The sequence below is a fragment of the Arvicanthis niloticus genome, chromosome 24 (assembly GCF_011762505.2).
Source record: "Arvicanthis niloticus isolate mArvNil1 chromosome 24, mArvNil1.pat.X, whole genome shotgun sequence".
NCBI lineage: Eukaryota > Metazoa > Chordata > Mammalia > Rodentia > Muridae > Arvicanthis > Arvicanthis niloticus.
The window spans coordinates 25,745,467-25,767,623 of NC_133432.1; the positions used below are offsets into that span (position 1 = coordinate 25,745,467).

General features: G+C 49.6%; 1 protein-coding gene across 3 annotated transcripts in view; it reads right to left on the reverse strand.

Moving 5' to 3' along the window:
- The window catches only part of Hip1 (huntingtin interacting protein 1), a 130,032-nt gene that overhangs the window by 72,637 nt on the left and 35,238 nt on the right, over nucleotides 1-22,157 (reverse strand). The window contains exon 1 of one of the 3 annotated variants that reach the window (XM_076923177.1): nucleotides 3,262-3,827. The exons of the other annotated variants lie outside the window; for them this stretch is intronic. Within the exon in view, the coding sequence (XP_076779292.1) occupies nucleotides 3,262-3,279 (18 nt within the window). The 5' untranslated portion in view covers nucleotides 3,280-3,827. Of the gene's footprint in view, nucleotides 1-3,261; nucleotides 3,828-22,157 lie in introns of those variants that run through there. 3 annotated transcript variants of the gene reach the window in all.

Consider the following 22,157-nt stretch of genomic DNA (forward strand, 5'->3'; position numbering starts at 1 on the left):
GACAGGGTTTCTCTGTGTAGCCCTGGCTGTCCTGGAACTCACTCTGTAGACCAGACTGGCCTCGAACTCAGAAATCCACCTGCCTCTGCTTCCCAAGTGCTGGGATTAAAGGTGTGCGCCACCACTGCCTGGCGTGTGTGTGCATGTGTGCGTGTGTGCGTGTGTGTGTGTGTTATACACATGTGTGCTCACCCATGTGAATGCACTCAGAGGCCAGAGGTTGATTGATATCAGGGCATATTCCTCATTCACTCTCCACTTTTAGTCTTTTTTTTAAAAGCAGAGTCTCACTATGTAGCCCTGCCTGGTCTCGAACTCACAGACTTCCACCTGCCTCCCCCTCCTCAGGGCTGGGATTAAAAGCATGCAAGGCCATACCTATCTCTACATCCTTTTTGGAAATGTGATTTCCCACTGTAACTGGTACTCACTGATTGGGCAGACTGACTAACCAGCCAGCTTCTGGGGTCTGTCTGCCTTAAGCCCTCGGGTCACAGACACACTAGGATGCTCAGCTTTCATGTACACGGTGGGGAGCCAAGCCTGGATGCTCATGTTCCTAGCATGTTACCCACTGAACCCTCGCCCAAGCTTCCCACTTATGATCTTGCACTGGCCTGGAGCTTCCTGATTTGGCTAGGCTAGCCAGGGAGCCCCAAGGATCTGCCTGTCCCCACCTTCCCAACACTTGGGTTACAACTGTTCACCGTCCACCCAATCCCCTCCCCACCCCCACCCCCCCACCCCCAGTCTCTTTCTCACACAGCATCTGGAGTCTGTATTGAGTCTCTATGGTCCTTGGTACCTACTGTTCAGAGGCTGTGCAGCTGGCTGCCTGGGCTGCCGGTCCCCTGGGCACCATTTCTCTGTGCCCTACACTCCAGTACTTGGTATAACAATGGTAGGAAATGAATAAACACCATGGGATAGGGGAAGGACTGGAGGGAGGAGAAGCACCAGAAGTAATGTGATTAACTGAAGACTGGGATAAGCTGGGTGGCAAGAGGGCTCATTGGGTCCAGGTGCCTGCTGCCAAGCCTAAAGATCTGAGTTCGATCCCTGAAGCCTCCACAATGGAAGGTTAGATAGATGACCGTCCTGTAAATTGTCCTCCAACTGCCACACATGAACCATGGGGTATGTATGTATGTATGCATACATACATAAATGGGAATTTCTTTTTTTAAGAATTTAAAGGCAGAAGCACCTGACCACACCAGGTTGGATGGAACTTGCATGAATGCAGACAGAGGTTCAGGGGCATCTAGGTAGCAGCCATGGCACCCTGTCTGGCTATGACACCCACAGAGAAGGAGCAGCCAATCAAGTTTCCCACCAAGCCACTTCTTCAGAGAGGACTTCCACCACGTGGGTCCCAGAGATCCAACTCAATCTATCAGACTTTGAAACAAGTCTCTCTACCCACTTTATGGGCCCTAGGTTTTTTGCGTGTCTGTGTATAAGTGCCATGTAGAGGTCAAGGGACAACTTTATGGAGTTGATTCTCTCCTTCCGCCTTCACAGGTGGGGATTGAACTCAGGTTGTCAGACTTGCACGGAGAGTGCTTTGCCGGCTGAGCCATCCCATCAACGCTCTTTGCCCCATCTGTTTGTGGGTGTCTATGGGTGGGCATGTGTGTATGCAGGTTCAAGTGAGCGCATTCGTGGGGCGGGGGAGGGGCAGATGTTTCTTCGGTGCTATCCACATTGTTTGACACAGAACTTTTCACTCAGCCTGGGACTTGCGAATGAAATTTACTCTGGCCACTTAGCGAGCCCAGAGGCATCTCCATCTCCACCTCCCCGGAGCAGGGATTGCATTGCTGCCACACCCAGGCCTGTTTTCACAGGGCTAGGGATTAATCTCTGGTTCTCATACTTGAACCTTACAGGCTGACTTATCTCTCTAGCCCTGAAGAGCCTTTTTTTTTTTTTTTTAAGTTCTCTGCAATACAAACACAGGGAATGGAGGCAGGGTCTAGCGTCTTGGCACTGTCCCACCATAGACAAGCTTTGTCTTCACAGAAAGACAAGGATTCAGGAGATCCTTCACCCAGTCCTCACCCCTCACGGCGGGGGTTGGGGGAAGCATATGCTGAAACTCAAGTCTTTTGGAAAAGGGCCTCCTTAGGCCTGTGGGGGGTTGGGGGATCACACCTGTCACCCAGCTCTGATCCAGAACCTAGATATAGCGCCAAAGGTTATGTATGCAGGGACCAGATTGGACTTGTCTTCTTCAGGGTATGCCTGCACCCTAAAAATGCACCCTCTAGAGAAAATTATCCTCAACTCTTCTTCTCTGTAAGCTACAGGTCCTCAAGTCGCCTACAGTCACACACACAGTCAGATTCCAAGTCTATTTCTCCTCGGGACTCTCAAAGTCATAGCCCACTATTGAAGGGAACAGCAAAAATGGAGAAACCAGGTCTAAAGTCAGCCAGAGCGGTGGTGATCCCTCTGGGAAAACCTGCAGTGCCCTCCAGAGATACTGCCTCCATCCTTCCAGGATCTCCCAAAAACCAGCCTGATTCCCGCTGAGATCCGCTCCTAGGTCTCAATCAATGAGCAACAATCTTGGCATCTCCCGCAGTGTTTGGAGTGGGGGCGGGGCTGCTCTGGGGGCAGATCACAAACCCCTCCATTCTAAAGGGACCAAAAGATTAGATACTTTAGCGGACCAAGAAAGCAGTCGCTGCTCCCCAAGCCCACTAAGTCTGAGGCTTACAAGTGACCAATCTAGGAACATGGCCCCTCTGAGAGTCCGCGCTCGGGGCTCGGCTGGGGGGTGGGGGGTTCGTTCCCGCCCCCTCACTTTGGCCAAAGCCAGGGTTTCTCTTCACTAGCCCTCCCAGGGACACCTGTACCTCCCAGCCCACAAACCTTCCAAGTAGATCCCCAGCACTGTGCTAGCAGAGGGCTCCGAAGGGATAGCCGAAGCCCCTTCCTGCAGCGCTGCCCTCCCTCCGCCGCCTCACAGGTTGACTAATTTAGGAAAGGGAGCCCGGCCCAGGGCAGTCCTGGCAGCTGGCGCGGCGGGAAACCGGGAGCCCCAGCCCCGCGGGCCAGCCGCCTCCAGATCCTTGGCCGGGTTCTCCCTTTCTCCCAGCGCTCTGCGGAGCGGGGCCAACAGGCAGGAAGAATCAACAATCCAGAAAACTTTCAATGGATCACGCTGCAGACTAGGGGGGAGGGGGAGAGATGGGATGCGAGGCGGGTGGGGGCGGGGAGCTCGGCGACAGAGCTTTCAAAGCTCTCACTTACCATCTTGTTCACATCCATGGCCGAAGCGTCAGGGTGTCCTTCCCACACCCCGGGAGATACCAGGTACCCCCCCAGTGAAGGCTGGTGGCGGCTACTGCAGCCCCGGGAGTGCCATGCTGCTTGCTGGCAACAGCGGCCGACGGGGGCCCTGGTGGTGGCCGGCGGCACCGCGGCTGGACGGAGCACGGCGGGGGCGGGGCGGGGAGGGGGATGGAAGGGGAGAGGACGGGAGGGGAAGGGCGCCGGCGGGGGAGGCGCGGTCCCTCGGTGGAGCTGGAGAATGTGCTGCTGAGGGCAGGGCCCGGGAAATCCCCCCCAAGAGCGGCAGCAAGCGGCGAGTACACCCAGCGATGGATTCCGGGACCCTGAGGTCCCTGGGAGCTCAGGGAGGAGGGTGTGATTTGAATAACAAAAGGTCTCTTTCGCCAGCTGTCCAGGCGGATGGGACAGGATCACTGGAGAGCCAGGAGCTGGAGACCGCCAGGAACTGTGTGCGGATGTGTGTTTGTGTGTGTGTGTGTGTGTGTGCGCGCGCGCGCGCGCGTGTGTGTGAGCGCGCGCGTGTTTCCGTGGTGGAGGGCTCGGTGGGACTCAGGAAGTGCGCGGGGGAAGTGGCAGAGGGGCGGGAGACATGCCCCTTCAACCACCAGCATGCACATTCCAACGAGGGCAGGGGTCCACCCCCTTGTCCCCTCCCCACGTGGCTCCCCCCCACCCCCCATGGACAATGAGGTAATTGAGAGGCTGTGGTTGGCCTCCTGAGGCTAATCCCCAGGGGCCTTACAATACGCGGCTGGGGGCTTTAAACAGATGGGAGAACGGGCACGATGGTAGCAGATATCCCTCCCCTCCAGCGTTCTAGGGACAGGCCCCTGCTCCCAAATGGCTAAAAGCTTGCTCTTTTCCGGAGATTTCCTGGCTTCTAAATTGGGTGTCTATTCCCTCTCAGAACCTCTACCTTCACAGCCCAACGCCGCTGCCCGGCAGCTTCCCATCCTTTAGAGAATCCCTTGGCCGGCTCCCCGGGGGCTCTGCAAGGCGCAGCTGGTGCCTAGCACAGGATTCCTAGCAAGAGCTCCTTTGGTGTAAGGTTTCCCAGGAGACAAAAGCTTGCCATCTTATTCCTCCCAAATCAGAGGCAGTGCGGTTTGGCATGTGGTGAAGACACCAGGGACCTGACAATCCACTCAGGCCAACTCTTCGATTATCCAGGGAGGAAACAGGCCCAGAGGAGAGTGAATTGACCCCTGGTAATAAAACCTCAACAGGGACAGCGCCACCCAAATCTCAAAGCGCTTCCAGAGATGCCCCACAGTTGGGGCATACTGCTTTAAAAACCTTTGTATTTTTATGTACGGTGCATAGAGAGGGTTGGGGGCCAGAGGGCACACGTCCCCTTCAGTCCCTCTCCTTCCAGCATTTCTTCTTTTTAGTCTCTGTGCACACGACATGGCACTTGTGAACACAAGTGGCGGGCAGACGGCAATTTCAAGAGTGGGATCCCTCCTTCCATCATGTAGGGTCTGGATAGCAGACCTTCCTGGAACTTGATCTGTAGACCAGGTTGGCCTTGAACTCAAAGATCGGCCAGTCTCTGCCTCCTGAAGGCTGGAATTAAAGGCATGTGCTACCACTGCCTGCCTGGTTCTGCCCCCTCCCCCCCCCCCCCTTTTTTTTTTTTTTTTTTGACACTGGGTCTCTTACTCACTTGGCTTGTCTGATAGGACAGTGAGTTCCAGGAATACATCTATCTTCACTTCCCCAACGTAGTAAGGGTCATAGACGCTGTGCCGAGCTCTGCACACAGGCTCTGGGATTCTGAACTCCAGTGCTCTGTTTACATGGCAAGCTCCTTACTGACAAGGTCCTCTCCCTGAACCACCACCAACTCCTTCGATGGCTTAACTATGTTATTTTATGCATGTGGTTTGCCTGCATGTATGTGTACCATGTGCACGCTTGGTGCATGTAGGGGTCAGAAGATGACACAGGAGTCCCTTGAATTGGGGATGAACCACAGATGGTTGTGAACCACAGTAAGGGTTCCAGGAACTGAACCCGGGTCCTCTACAAGAACAGCCAGTACTGTTAGCCTCTGAGCCATCTCTCTAACCCTTGGCCTGCCCCTCTCTCTCTCTCTCTCTCTCTCTCTCTCTCTCTCTCTCTCTCTCTCTCCCTTTCCCTCACTCTCCTCTTTTCTTTTTTTGAGATGGTTGCACTATGTAACCCTAGCTGGCCTATGTCTCTATATAAACCAGGCTGGTCCCAAACCCATAGAGATTTGTAGTGCTGGGACCAAAGGCCTCCAATAGCCCTGACAGGCTCTCCAGTTCAGAGCCAGGGCTGACCTCAAGCCTTCTGTGTAGCTGAGGGTGAGCTTGACAAGACTTTGAAAAGAGGGATGGGCTCCACCCACTACCAAGAAGCCAACCCTGGGCCTCTCTGTACCTACTGGAAGGAGCCTGCTGGGCAGGGGAGCAGCACCCCTCCCCTGGAATCAGAGTTCTTATCTATGAAGTTGGGGCCATTCTTCACCAAGCCTGTGGTGGGTGGGGGGAGCACACAATCACAGTGATCTAAAAGACAAAGCAGAGCTAGGTGTGGTGGCTCTTATCCCCCGGAAATCCTAGCACTCTGGGCACTAAGGCAGAAGGACCAGGGTTTCCAGAGTAGCCTGGGCTACCACAGCAAGGCATGGTAACGAAGTTTGTGAACCATTAAGCCCTGAATTGGTTAATCAGATCAAGAATTCCCAACAGTTGCTTTTATATTTGAGTGTGGGCTTTTGTTGTTTTCAAACAAGGTCTCGCATGCTCTGTGTAGTAGTTCTGTTTCTTACAAATGATGATTCCTTTTTGTTTGTTTTAAATTTACACAGGTTTCACTGTGTAACCCTGACTGGCTTGGAACTCACCAAGTAGACCAGGCTGGCCTCAAAATCACCTTGATCTACTTGCCTCCGCCTCCAGAGGGCTGAGATTAAAGGCATGTGTTTTTGTGTCCAGCTGTAAATGCCTGTAGTAATTCAGGCAATGCTTTTTAATTTTTAATTATTTTTGATACAGGCCGGGCAGTGGTGGCGCACGCCTATAATCCCAGCACTTGGGAGGCAGAGGCAGGTGGATTTCTGAGTTCGAGGCCAGCCTGGTCTACAGAGTGAGTTCCAGGACAGCCAAGGCTATACAGAGAAACCCTGTCTCGAAAAAAAAAATTTTTTTTTTTTTGATACAGGCACCACATTGCCCTGGCTGACCAAGAACTTGGCCAGGAACTGCCCCTGAGTGACAGGATTAAAGGCATGCACCACCACTCCTGGCTGCCCCTTCCCACACTCCCCTCCCCAACCCTGGAACTCAATATATATAGACAGCCCAGGTTGGCCTTGAATTCAAAGCAATCTCAACCCCCTGCCAAAGCCTCCAGAGTGCTGCAGTGATAGGGTCTGCATCAATACCCAGCTAAAAAGGCACTGGGGATTTGAACTTAAGTCTTCATGCTTGAGGAACAAACACTCTTAACCTACTGGGTCATTTCCTTAGCCCTTGTCAACACAAAGTTTCAAACCTGGGAAAAATGGCTGAGGTGCCTACAAAGGGCACACTGGTCACCAGGTTCTCTCCGAACCCCTCGGTCCCTACCCATGACTGGGAATCCCCACCACTATCCTGAACTCTGGGGGGCGCGGTGGGGGGGGTGGGTGCTGCCCTTCCCCCAGCTGCCCTTCCTTTACAATCCAACCATTTGGTTACCTGCCTGCTCTCTTGGTCTTCTCTCTTTGGGCCTCCGAGTTCCTGTACCTGGCTCCCCTCTCTAGCTGCTCCCTCCCCTCCCCCCTCTCCTCTTGTGGCTAAGGGGCGTGACCACTCTGGACTCTCCCAACTGATTCCTGTAAGGTGTCCCCTGGCCATGCTCTCCCTTTTATCTATGACAAACTTCCTCCACCACACCTAGGAGTCTTGTCCTTTGCTTTCTATATATATATATTTTTTTCATTCAAAACCTTTGATTGTGACCTAGTAACATAAATTTCCAGTTTCTGGGCTCCAGAGCCATGAGAAGGTGAGGAGACAAGATGCTGTTTCTGGTTTTATGACATTTATTTGTGTGTGTGTGTGTGTGTGTGTGTGTGTGTGTGTAAACGTGCAGGAATCAGTTCATTGGGTTTGGTGGCAAGTACCCTTACCCACGGAGCCATATCAGTGCCCCCAGAATTCTGACGTTTTAACTACTGAGCTTGCAGTCAGCTTTGTTATAGCAGTTACTGAAAATGCACAGACTGCTCAAAGGCCAGCACGTGCTGAAGCTTGCCTAAACTGCCCTTGGGCTATGATATTTTCTATGGTCACCTCACCTTGAACCTGTGACTAAAGAGGACCAGCTAGCCTGGGGCAAGAATGCACCTTCCTTCATTTTCAGGGGCAAGGCCTGTGCAGGAGGGACTTAGAAAACAGCCTCTGGAGGCTGCTGAGCTGGGTCAGCACATAAAGGCACTCGCTTACAAGCCTGAAGATCTAAGTTCGATCCCTGGGACCCACATGGTAAAAGGAGTCAACTGATTCCTGGAAGCTGTCCTCTGACTTCCACACAAGGACTGTGGCACATGTGGGATGTATGGGCCCCACCAATAAATGAATAAGCATATAAATAAGTAATAATAAATGTAATAAAAATGGCAAAACAAGAACATCCGCTCATCTGATCTACATATTTGCCCGCAGTCTCTTCCTCTCTCATTCTTTCTACAATAATTTAATTCTAATTTCCCACTGGCCTACCTCAAATAAAAAGCAGATCCTAGTTTGGTTTACTTTGTACCAAGTCCTTTAATGCTTTGGCCTCCTCTCCCACCCTTGTAGTCTACCTTCTCCCAGCCTCCCACCCCTCCCACGTCACCAGATTCCACATCTGTAGCAACTTAAATGAGACCCTGTTGCAAACTTAAAAAAAAAAAAAAAAATCAAAACAAACAAAAACCAGCATAAAGAGGGCTGGAGGTGTGGCTTGGCTTTAGAGCACCTGCCTAGAATCCCCCAGGGAGGGGCTGGGGGCGTGGCTCAGTGTTAGAGCCCCAGCCTAGAATCCCCCAGTGAGGGGCTAGGGGTGTGACTCACTGACAGTGCTTTCCTAGCAGGTGTGAAACCCTCAGTACCACACATAAAAGAAAGTTTTACAGAAAGGGGAGAAGGTTGCCATTCTTTGACAAGCCTACAGACTGGTGGATGTGTCCTGGTAGAGGCTGACACCTGCTGGTGACCAGACTTGTGCGGCCCAGCCCTACACATTCCACACCAATGACCTTGGGTGCCAAGCCAGGGTAGAGCATTATGCTATAGAGTTGATACATTCAATTCATTCCTAGTAATAAGCTTAATTATTAGTAATCCAATGATGCTTGTAGAAGGGCTTGTAGCCTTTGTTGTTACCGCGATTGTTTTTAAAAATTGGGCTCTCCACAGGGCTGCGGTATTTACAAAATGCCTTTTGGTCTGTGGTCTCATTTGATCCTGTGAGTATCAGTTAGGCTGCGGCAGAATGCAGTGTTATGACTACGGAGACGCTTGCTGAGAGCTGCAAGGAACAGTGACCATGGAACCTGGGGACCAGCAAGGATGGGCCAGAGCTTCTTGGATTAGTTTTTTGTATTTTATTTTTCAACTGTTCATGGTTGTGAGCTGCCATGTGGGTGCTGAGAATCAAACCCAGGTCCTAGCAGGCAGTGCTCTTAAACACTGAGCCGCCGTCTCTCCAGCCCCTGACCTGCCTCTAGGGTGCTGGGGTTCCGGGTGTGCACCGCCACACCCACCTTAAGTTTCATCTACCTTTCGAACTATGCTTTAATATTTGCAGTGAAGAGATGGGCCTAGGTTGTGGCTCGGTGGGTAGAGTCCTTGCCTAGCATGCATGAAGCCCTGAGCTCCATTCCAGTGTCACAGAAACCCAGCATGGTAGAACATACCTGTAATCCTAGCCCTCAGGAGGCAGAGGCAGGGGGATTAGAAATTCAAGGTCATCTTTGACTACAGAGTGAGTTTAAGTTCAGCCTGGACTACTTGAGACATTTTTTTCAAAACATCCAATGTGGGTTGGAAAGATGGCCCATCACATGAAGGCTCTTGCCTGGAAAGGCTTGGCAAGCGAAGTTCGAGCCCTGAAGCCCCTGTGTAGGTAAAAAGGAGAGAACAGACTCTGCAAAGTTGTCTTCTGACCGTCACGTGTGTGCCACGGCATATATATGCACACACAAGAACAAGTTAAATAAATATAAAATTAGGATCGAAGGAAGAGATGATGATATCCAGGAAAGGGTAAGGGAAGAGCGGAGAGCTCAGTGGTTAGCGGCGTTCACCACTGCTCTGTCAGGGGCTGCAGTTTGGAGTGTGGCGCATCCATGACAGCTGGCTCACAAGTCCCACTAACTCCAGCTTCAGGGATCTGTGCCCCCTTCTGGCCTCTGTGAACACCTGCACACTCTGCACACACATGTATGGCACAGACACACACAAATAAAATAATACAGTAAGTGTGGTTTGTTGAAACAAGATTTCTCTGTGTAGCCTTGGACGTCCTGCTTCAAACTCAGAGATAAGCCCGTCTCTCCTTCCTGAGTGCTGGAACTACAGGTGCGTGACACCACACCGGCTATAAAATAAATCTTTTTTTTTTTTTTTTAAAGCTGGGCCTGGTAGCATATGGGTCTCTGTGAGTTTGAGGCCACCATGGTCTACAAAGTAAGTTCCAGGGCAGCCAGTTACACAGAGATAACCTATCTAAAAAAAAAAAAAAAAAAATGAAGAAAAGAAAAGAAAAAGAAAGAATAAGAAAGATGACCCTAGGGACTGGTTAAGATCTCTCTGGGTGTGTCTATGAGGTGCCTCCAGAGGCAGATCCTGAGGGATCTGACCTAATCAGTGGATTAATCATTTAATGCATTCATAATATGCCATTATAGAAGGTGGCCAAACGTAGGGTGGGGCCCAGTTGGAGAAAAGTCACTGGGTATGACTTTTTTTGAAACAACATCTCATGTCGCTTAGGCGACCCTCCAAATTGGTATGTACTTGAGGATAGCCTGTAACTCCTGATCCTTTTCCTCCACCTTCCGAGTGCTGGGATTACAGGCTCCTCCCACCATGCCCAGGTTGTGTGGTGCCATGGACGGAACTCAGAGCTTTGTGAACACCAGGCAAGCACTCCACTGCCTTACATCCGTTTTCTTTCTCTTTTTTCTTTTCATTTCTTTCTTTGTTTCTTTTCATTTTTCTTTCTTGTTTGTTTGGTTTTTTGAGATAGGGTTTCTCTGTGTACCCTGGCTGTCCTGGAACTAGCTCTGTAGACCAGGCTGGCCTCACCAAGATCTGCCAGCCCGAGTGCTGGGATTAAAGGCCTGCACCACCACCTGTGAAATATTATTGCCCACATTCAGAGCAGGTCTTTCCTCCCTAGTTTAAATACCTCTGCAAACACCTCAACATTTCTATTTATTATATGTTATTTATTTCTTTATTTAGAGACAGGGTCTCACCATGTAGCCCTGGCTGATCTGGAAGTTGATACATAGACCAGGCTGGCCTCGAACTCAAGAGATAAGCTTGCTTCTACCTCCCATGTGCTGGGGAATTAGAGGCGTGCACCACCACATCTGGCAGATTTTAATTCATCTGTGTGTGTATGTGTGTATGTGTGTACGCAGTGTATATCAGAAAGAGAAAGGGAGAAGGGGAGAGAGAATATGTCGAAGTCAAAGGGTAACCTGAAAGCTGGGCGGTGGTGGTGCACGCCTTTAATCCCAGCACTTGGGAGGCAGAGGCAGGCGGATTTCTGAGTTCGAGGCCAGCCTGGTCTACAGAGTTCCAGGACAGCCAGGGCTACCTGGTGTCTCTATCGAGACAGAGAGAAACCCTGTCTCGAAAAACCAAAAAAAAAAAAAAAGTGACCTAAAGAGGTTACTTTTCTCCTTCTACAGCACGTGTCCCAGGGATTGAATTACCAGCCCAGCCATCTTGCTGGCCCAAGACACAAGACTCTAAATCTCATCACGTATTCAGTTAAGGTTAGTCACCACGTCTAGCAGGGAAGGGGCGGAGCTAAACAGCTCTTGGGGCAGCTGGTCCCCTGGATTTCTTGGACTCATACTCAGAATGACAAATGCCCATGTCTCTTCCCTGGCTTGTCACCCTCTATGGTCCTGAAAAAACAGACACTAGTCTGTAGCTCTGGCCAGAGTCCTGAGCTGACCCCACAGCAGGTGCTGGGCCTCAGGTCCCCTGGTGACCTGCCACAAGCAATCATCTGAGGGAAGGACAGCCCCATATGTGTTTTGTTTGCCTAATGGACCAAGCAGGAGAGAGGACTGCAAACTCCACAAATCTCCCTCAAGGGCATTAGCAGGGCAGCACCCAAGTACTGGCAAGGGCGGCTCAATAAAGACCTAGTTCCAGGGCTGAGGATGTAGCTCAGTTGAGAGAGTGCTTGCCCAGCATGCATGAAGCTCCGGGTTCCATCCCTGGAACCACATAAACAGGGCATCACAGCGAATGCCTATAATCCCAGCATTCAAGATTTGGAGGCAGGTTAGCGGGGCTGTGGTGGCAGACAACTTTAATCCCAGCACTTGGGAGGCAGAGTCAGGCAGGCAGATTTCTGAGTTTGAGGCCAGCCTGGGCTACAGAGTGAGTTCCAGGACAGCCAGGGCTACACAGAGAAACCCTGTCTTGAAAAACAAAATAATAATAATAATAATAATAATAATAATAATAATAATAAAAGATTTGGAGGCAGGAAGATGAAGAATTCAAAGTCACCTCTTAGCTAGTGTGAGTTAGAGACCAGCCTGGGCTACATGAGACCCAGTGCCCAAAAACAGGGAGTAAAGAGATGGCTCAATTGGTCAAGTCCTCACTGCATAAATATGAGGACTTGTCCCATCCTTACCACCAAGTGAGAAGGCCCAGCGTTGCAGCACATGTTTGTAACCCAGGAGCTGGGCAGGTGGAGACAGGAGGATCCCTGGGGCTCAGTGCACTGCCAGTCCCACCTACTCAGGAAGTCCAAGTTCAGTGAGAGACCTTGCCTCAAAAAAACAAGCTGAAGGAAGGGCAGGAGACCATTCAGTGGGTAATGTCACTTGCTACCAAACCTGATGGCCTGAATTTGATTCCCCAGGTCTCACATGAAGGGAGAGAACTGCTCCCAAAAGCACTGGGGCATGAGAGAGTAAACATGTACAGAGAGAGAGAGAGAGAGAGAGAGAGAGAGAGAGAGAGAGAGAGAGAGAGGAGAGAGAGAGGAGAGAGAGAGGAGAGAGAGAGAAAGAGGAGAGAGAGAGAGAGAGAGAGAGAGAGAGACAGACAGACAGACAGACAGACAGAGACAGAAAGCACACCCTGGTTGTCCTGGATGTTGATATGGAGTGAACACATGTACGTATACACACACACACACACAAAGAGAGAGAGAGAGAGAGAGAGAGAGAGAGAGAGAGAGAGAGAGAGCGCCCTGGCTGTCCTGGATGTTGATATGGAGTGAACACATGTACACACACACACACAGAGAGAGAGAGAGAGAGAGAGAGAGAGAGAGAGAGAGAGAGAGAGCCCTGGCTGTCCTGGACGTTGATATGAATGAACACATGTACACACACACACACACACACACACACACACACACCCCAGGCTGTCCTGGAAACTGACATGAAGCCCAAACTGACCTAGAATTCATAGAGATGCTCCTGCCTCTGCCTCATGAGTGCAACCTGTCATTGAACTCTGGCCTCTACATACATGTGTGATCTCTGCATGTGTACATACAGAACAACAGCAATTAAACAAAGAAACCTAGTTACAGGTATCACAAACTAATAAGGTCTGTGTAAGCTGTCAGGACGCTCTCTCACTGTTGCATGCCAGGATGTGGCCGTGTGGCCGTATCTGGTCAACTCAGGCCAGCAAAATCTCCAATCACTTTCTGCTGACAATTTGTTCTTTGGGAGCAAGGCCATCAGCAAAGACAGGTCTGCCCTGGGGCACTCTCTGGGCTCCAGCTGGGGATGTCAGAGCTGTCCCCAGGGAAGGCTGAGAGTTTCAGCATCCAGAATCAATGAGTAATGAGAAGAGAACTGAGGTATCGCTCGGAGCCAGCAAAGGTTAAGTGCTCTTTGCCTATCATGGCGAAGGTCAGTCTGGAGCCTCCAGGAACCTAGTGGCACAGTCATTGATATACTTTGATATACTTTGTCTGGGAAGTATGGCCTCCTGCTCTGGCAAAGGGATGGTTGGCTCCTAGAAGAGACAGCTGAGGAATCCCAAGCATCGCTTTTCTGGTCCCCACTAAAGTGTGTATAAATCCAGAGGACTCAGCCTTAATATTTTCTTGTCTGTATGTTTGGGGAGGGTGAGTGTGGATGTGTGGAGGGAGGTTCATGCATATGGAGGCTCAGAGAATGGGTGCTGTATGTTGGAGGCTCAGGAGGTGGGTGTATGTTGTTCATGCATATGGAGGCCAGAAGTTAACCTTGTGTGTTCGTCTACCAATGTTGTACAGGCCAGTTTTCTGTCAACTTGTCATCAGCTAGGGTAATCAGAGAGGAAGGCGCCTCAACTGAGAAAAAGCCGCCATAAAGTCCAGCTGTGGGGCATATTCTTAATTAATGATTAATGGGAGAACCCATCCCAATGTGGGTGGGCCCAACTGGGTCCTGGGTTCTACAAGAAAGCAGGCTGAGCGAGCCATGAGGAGCAAGCCAGTCAGCAGCAACCTTCCATGGCCTCTGTATCAGCTCCTGCCTCCAGGTCCCTGCCTTGTGTGAGCTCCTGTCCTGACTTCCTTTGATGATGAACTGTGATATGGACGTGTAAGCCAAATAAACCCTTTCGTCCCCCAGTTGCTTTGGTCATGGTGTTTCATCAAAGCAATAGAAACCCTAAGACCTTATTTTTGTTTTATGTATCTATTTAGAGACACAGTTTCACGATATTTCCCTAACTGGCCTGGAACTAGCTCTGCCTCCTTCTGTCTCCTGAATGCTGGAACTGAAGGTGTGAGCTGCCCTGCCAGACTCCTACCTTAGTTTTTGAGACAAGGTCTCTCACTGGCCTGAGGTTCACAAGATGCTAGACTGTCTGGCCGCCAAGCTCCAGGCGTCCGCTTGTGTCTGCCTTCCCCATGCTTGGCTCATAAAGCCTATGCCACTTGGCTTCCAGGCCTCAGTAAATCCAAAGGTCATAGGAAAATGGCACTCAGGGCAATGCTGGATCCCAGTCCAGACAAAAAAAAATTGGCCTCTACATTGAAGTTTTTTGAGACACTGGTCCTACCCTAGGGTTTCTGATGTCACCTATTTCTGGACAGACTAGGCACCAGCAATTTAGAGCTACTTCAGGACATTGTGACATATAGTCAATGCTGGGAGAAAGCTTTCTTGGATGTTCTGCCTCTGCCTCTCTCTCTCTCTCTCTCTCTCTCTCTCTCTCTGCCCTCCCCCCCCCATGCTAGGAATAAATATCCAGCCCTATACTAGTGACTTCATGTCAAGGGCTCTCCCACTGAGCCACGCCCCCAGCCCCTCACTGGGGGATTCTAGGCAGGGGCTCTACCACTGAGCCACACCCCCAGCCCCTCACTGGGGGATTCTAGGCAGGGGCTCTACCACTGAGCCACACCCCCAGCACTTAAAGCCCACACAACCCAACAATGAGAGCTAGGCCTCAGGAACCTAACCTGCTCTCGGCTGAAGCCAGTGGGTACAGGAGAGGAGGATGTGTGGGACTTCCTTTCCCGCTTCTCCTAGAATGGGAATTTCCAAGTTTCCCCCTGGAATTTTCCATTCATTAATTACAGGCTGTGTGTAAGCTGTAAGTGAAGATCTCTAAACCCTTTGCCCCTAAGAGATCTCTTTCACACCTTTATAATGCCAAAACATAGGCAGTCAAGGCCTTTGGTGAGAATTTCCAAATGGCTGAGCTACTGGGAAAGGCCCTTTCCATCCCCTGAGCCCTGCAAGGCAGACCTCGCAGGGAAGAAGCACGGGCCTGTTTCTCTGATGTGATTCAACACCATCAGATTCTAGGATTAAAAAAAAAAAAAAAAAAAAAAAAAAGGGGGGTTTTGAAAGTCTTCTTGTATGGGATGTGGGTGGCTGGCAGTGGTGAGGGGACATTAAATACACAGAGACAGCTGGGAGCCAGTCATGCATACCCCCTAGTCAGCAACCAGCCTGGAAACCTCAGCCAAGGACCCAAGTCGGCTGGCACTCCTTGGTCCTGCCTGTTCATCAGCCTGGGTGGGGTCCTCCAGGCAGGCAGAGGTCCTGAAGCTCCTTGGCGGCCCAGCCCAGAAGCAGTGAGCTGCATCTTCTAAGAGGCCAAGAGTTTTTCCAGGGCTCTTCCCTCTGAGGCAATGTCCAGGATCATACCTCTGTCCAGCTCTCTCATCTGTTTACAGGGTGTGAGTATTTAGCCCAGGCTGGCCTAGAACAGGTGATCCTCCTGCCTAAGACTCATGTGTGCTAGGCTGATAGTGTGGACCATAACAGCAGCCTCAGCTATGGCCGAGGTAGAAATGCGGGAATACAAGCGTGGACCAAAAAGAGGACAGCGGCTCCGGCTCAGAGATGCTGCGGTGAGAGCATCCTTGCCCTGGGGAGGCTACTAGCCAGGGTAATTCCATATTATTATATCTTTACAGGAAGCCAGCCCAGCCCAGCTGTCAAACAGCAACAATTCACAGGCTCTGGGGGAGAGAGAATAGAAAGAAGACAAGCCCCATCCCTAAATTGATCCTAGGTTATTTTTAGCTTCAAGTTCAGCCCCTGGGCTTAAGAGTCTCAACATGGACTCTGTACAAAAAGCACTTAGCAAAATGCAGCTGCTCGTGCAGGTAGACAACAGTGGGAGCGGCCGTGAGCACAGGCAAGCATGAATAGGAGAGGAGGAGGAGGAGGGGGTAGTGGTGCTTGGCTGTCGTTCTAGCAGTCAAGAGGCTGAGGCAGGAGGATAGCTGGGTTTGAATCCAGCTGAGGCTATACAGTGAGACCTTGTCTTAAAAAGAGAAGTCTGGTGTGGTGGTGCACACCTGTGATCCCGATACTTGGGGGGTAGGGGTTTAACAATTAAGAGCTCAAGGTTGACCTCAATGACATAGCCAGTTTGAGGATAGCCTGGGCTATATGAGAGCCTGTCTTAACGAGAGACAGACAGAGAGAGAGAGAGAGAGAGAGAGAGAGAGAGAGAGAGAGAGAGAGAGAGAGAAGATGGAAAGAAAGAATGAAAGGGAGGGGAGAGAGGAAGGGTGTGGGGGAGGAGGCAAGAAAAGGTAATAGGGTCTTTAAGGACCCTCATGCAGGAAATACATCCTATAGTTTCGAAGACCGAGAAGACTCTAAACCAGAAGCCCCTGGAGCTGAATAGTGATTCAGTGATTGAGAGCACAGGCTCCCATCTAGAGGACCAGAGCGGATTTCCCAGCACCCTCACAGTGGCTAAGAACCGTCTGTAACTCCAGTTCCTAGAGGTCGAATGCACTCTTCTGGCCTCTGTGGTCACTGAGCATGTATGTGATGTGCAGACATACACGCAAGCAAAATACCCATATGTCTTAAGTTAGGATTTTACTGCTGTGAACGGACACCATGACCAAGGCAAGTATTATACAAGACAACATTTAATTGGGGCTGGCTTACAGGTTCAGAGGTTCAGTCCATTACCATCAAGGCAGGAACATGGCAGCATCCTGGCAGGCATGGGACAGGTGAAGCTGAAAGTTCTATATCTTCATCTAAGGCTGCCAGTGCAAGATTGACTTCCAGGCAGCTAGGATGAGGGTCTTAAAGCCCACACCCACAGTGACACACCAACTCTGACATGGCCACACCTCCCAATAGTGCCACTCCCTAGGCCGAGCATATACAAACCATCACACCATACATGTTAAACAAACAAACAAACAAACAAATAAAAAGTTAAACTGGAAGCCCTGAGTTCCCACTGCTACTTCAGTCTCTCTCTCATCAAAACAGGGCTGACAGCGATAGCTACCTCTGAGGCTTGTTTGGAGACTGAGGGACTGAATGCCTGTAAAGTACCCATAAAATTCTCTAATGAAGCTAGAATTTCATAAGCTAGCTGACTTTTTAATTAAACGCTGCACACGCTAATCAGCACAGCCAGTGATGTCAGCGCCAAGATTTATTTTTTTATTATTTTTAATTGTCTGTGGGAGAGGTGTGCATATCCGTGTGCACGTGCCCACCAACGCCAAGTTCCCCTGGAGCTGGAATAAAAGGCTGTGTGAGCAACCCGACACAGGTGCCAGAAACCAAACTCAGGTCCTGTTGCAAGAGCAGCAAGTGCTCTTAACTGATGGGTTGTGTCTCTAGCCCCAGTATTCATGGAGGACTGAGGCAAATAGCTCAGTGGGCAAAGTGTTTGCCTTGCACACATGGGGTCCTGAGTTCTAAACTATGACAAAAAAAAAAAAAAAAAAAAAAAAGTGACCGGAGCCAGGCAAAGCTGGCTCACCTTCCAGTCCTGACAATCAGGGAAGCCGAAGCAGGAGGAGCCTTTGAACAGAGGTATTTGGGGCTAGCCTGGGCTACACAGCATTTCCTCCATCTAAGTCAATAAAGAAGCGGGTTAAGAGCACTGGCTGCTCTTCCAGAGGACATGGGTTCAATTCCCAGCACCCACATGGCAGCTCACAGCTGTCTGTAACTCCAGTTCTGGAAGGTCTGGAACCCTCACACGGGCACACGAGCAGGCAAAATATAAATGCGCTTAAAAATAAATAAATGTTCTTAAAAAGAAATAAGTAAGCAGCACAGTGGAATTGGGCACAATATGAAAATAAAGGCTCCAGAAGGCCATATGGGGTAGAAAAGTCATGAAGTCAGCTAAAGTCACCGAGGATTACGAAGGAGGGGTGCTACTCTGTTTAGCGAATGCCCAAAGTTTTATTGCTCACCTGAAAGGGCTAATCCCCACTCCCTTTGAAGGTGTTTTATTAGCATATACTAATTATTTATAATAAAGGTTTATTTTGTTTGCCAGTCTCCCTCTCCCGCTCCCTCTCCCTCTCCCGCTCCCCCCCTCTCTCCCCCACCCCCTTGAGACACTGTTTCACTATGTAGGTCTCCAGATAACCTGGAACTCACATGTAGAGTGGCTGACCTCTGGCCTCAACGAAATCCACCTGCCTCTACCTCGCAAGCACTGAGGTGAAAGGCATGCGCCACCGTACCCAATTACGATTTTATTCATTTGATATATATGAGGTTTTTGCCCATGTGTTTGTGTACCACATGCATGCCTGATGCACTCACAGACCAGAAGAGGAATTCAGACCCCCTGAAACTAGAATTACAGGTGATTGTGAGCTACCCTGTGGGTGCTGGGGATGGGTCCTCAGTCCTCTGGAAGAGAAGGGCATACCCTTAACCACAGAGACATCTCTCCGTCCCTGCTTGTCTGTATGAGATGAGGTCTTGTAGTCTTGGCTGCCCTGGAATGGTCTATTAAGACCAGCTTGGCCTCAGACTCAGAGAGTCACCCGCTAGTGAGCCACCACACCCTGCAACAATGGGTTTCATATATGCTATTTTCTTATCTGCAGAATGTACTCTGGTCATGTTCACCCCTGTAACCCTCTCCTCCATCTCCTCCTCCCACTTCCTCTGCTGAACTAACCACCTTTCTCCTTTTACCTGCATGCCTCCCCCTCCCCTTTTGCTCATCCAATGATTTGTTTTAACTCCGGTTGCTTACAGGAATGGGTGAAAGGCTATCTGCAGGAGCATTGGTACCTTACTAGTGGCTACACTACAGGAGAAAATGTCTCTCCCTCCCTCAGGCTCCATTAATTGCTCCAAAGAATTTTTTTATTCCCCTTTATTTAGGGTGTGGGGGGTATAAAATCAAGGGCTTTTCCCAGGCTAGGCAAGACAGCACCACGGAGACACATCCCCGGCACTCCACCAAAGGATTCTTTTCTCTTATTTCTACCTCCAAACAGGACGGTTTTATGAATGGGATACTGGTTGCTTTAAAGGGGAGTCCTGTAGTACCATGGTCTTGCAGATTACGGTTTGCTCCAAATACTGAAGGCACAGGGGTGGATATGGGATGGGGTACAGGGTGGGGCAGGGAGGAAGGAATGGGAATGGAGGAGAAGATAAGTTGAGTATGGTGGGATGGGTTGTAGCTCACAGTAGGATGCACAGAGGTCTCTGCAAACACCAGAGCACCTTGCCTGGGGCAAGAAAGAAGTCTGGTTCAACCCGAGTAGGTAGACGTTGTTGGTTCAAGATTCCAGAGTCAGACATATTTAAGACATATTTATGGGACAGACAGCCCTACAGAAAGGAAGTGTTGGTCACACTCTGAAGCACAAGAAGTCAGGGAGGGAGAGAGGAAAAACACTGTAAGTTTTGTTCTCCTCCCCTGGATGAGTGATGGAGGAGATGGGTGGAGAACCACAGGAAGCTCCTTGGGAGATGGAAAATTCCAGAAAAGGCAGTGAGGCTACTAAAGAAGGGAACATTTGCATGTGGGAGTGGGTGGGGGACCTAGGAGGATGGACCCTGGGGTGGGGGACAGGTGACAGAAAGAGGGCTCTGCAGAGAGAGTGAGGAGGTGACCCAGGCTTCGAAGGAGAAGGGGACTAAGAGAGGACTGTGTAATGACATCATGAAGCCATGAATTATAACAGGAATTCAGTAGTTGTTCCAGCTCTCGGGGCTGGAGAGATGGTTCAGTCAGTAGGTAAAGTGCTTGCTTTGAAGGCACCAGGACCGGAGTTACGATCCCAACCTGTTCCTGAAATTTCCTCCCTTTCTTCCAACTTAACCCGTCAACAGCCTTGTTATGGTTTGTCCAAAAAATGGACGTTTTTAGGTGTGTGTGTGCACGCACTTGCGCACACAGGAGCACAGCACCCAAGTGGAGGTCAGAGGACAATTCTCCTTTCATCAGTGTGGCAGGTGACTTATCTGAGCCACTTCAATGGTCCCTCACATGGTAGAGTTTTTGTTTTTTGTTTTTGTTTTTTCTTTAAAGAGAGGATCTACATAGTGAGGACGAGGAGGAAGAGGAGAAGAGGAGGAGGAAGAGAAAACGAGAAGGAGGAGGAAAGGAAGAGAGGAACAAAGAAACAAAGAAAAGATAGTTCGAAGACAAAGAAGCCTGTTGGCCTGTAGGAGAAATATCAGACAAGCAGCAGCTTCTAACCCTAAGAACAGAGAGGTCACAGGGGCCAGTGAGATGACTCAGGGAGCAAGGGTGTTTGCCACTAAGCCTGAGGACCTGAGGTTTATATCCAGAACCCACATGGCAGAGGAGAGAACCAACTTCCTAAGCGTCCTTCGACCTCTACGCCCAACCTCCCCACATACACATAGGGAAAAAATGGAGGGGGGGGGGGGCTGGAAGAGAACAGCAGAGACCTGCTAGGATCAGGGGGAAAAAACCAGCTACAAAGGGGTATAATAATTCCCAAAGGTACGCAATGAACAGGGTGTTGCACTCTGGCTCGGAGACCCAATTAACCTTCACCATTATGTTATTCTGAGCCTCCCAATACCTCAGGAGGTGAGGAAGCGGACTAGAGACCCATTTATAGAGCGTGAGTACAATCTCATAAAACGGTATAAATATATACGTGCGTGCATATGCATGAACGCAGCTGTATCTATAGGCAGGGTATTTATAGGCAGACGCTGGAAAGAAAGACTAAACTGTAACCCGTGGCAATTTTTGAAACTGTTTCTGAAATAGCTTTTCTAAAATTAATATGATTAATGGGAAAACATTATTTAAATAGACACAGGAACGGGCAAGTATCAAAGGCAGGCTATAAAATAGACTTTCTGAAAATAATGGCGCCTTGCCAACCTACTCTGGAATGAATCCAAAGCTTTCCACTTACTTCACAGATAACGATGGAGGAATGTGAGGGCTCTGGGGTGTGAGTTCAGGCTACTTAGGGAAGGGCTAATCACCAAGACCCCTCTAGCTCTGTGCATAAATCCCAGTATGGAAACAAAACAATAATAAAGGTGCTTGCCACTAAGCCTGAGGACCTGGGTTTACTCTCTGCACCTACATGATGAAAAGAAAGAATGCATACATGCATGTATGTATGTATGAGTGAACAAACGAATGTATGTGTGTGTGTATGTATATACATACATAGTGGGTATATATAATATGTAAATATATTTAATATGTACATATATACTTGTATATGTGTGCATACATATACGCACACACTTAAAAAAAAAGACAACAAAATTCATTTTGCAAGACTGTCAGAGAGGCTGAGTAAGATAGCAAATGCAAAGGCTCTAAAATTCATTTACACTGTGCTGAGTCTTATCTTATGTGTGGCAAATGCCTTGGCGCCGTCCCAAGTCACAGTTAAATTGCGGTTGCAAAATACAACGCCAATTCTAGGCTATTCAGTCAGTTTGATTTCATAAGATAGACATGCCAACTCCCAAATTGGCTATTTTAAATACTTTAAATAGTCGATTTGGGGTCAGATGTAATGGCACACTCTCACCTTTCAATACCAGCACTCAACAGGCCAAAGAGGAGAGATCTCTGTGAGTTCTAGGCCAGCCTGATCTACATTACATATGGTGACCTTGTCCAAACAGAGACAAAAAAAAAAAAAAAAAAAAAAAAAAAAAAAAAATGCCAGTTTGGGGGCTAGGGACATAACTTAGTTGGTAGAGTGCTTGTCTGGCATGCCTGATGTCACGGATCTACACACACACACACACACACACACACACACACACACACACACACACACACGAAATCCCAGCCCTGAGGCAGAAGCAGGAATATCAGAAACTCAAGGTCATTTTTAGCTACCTATGTGCTCAAGGCTAGCCTGGGCTACAA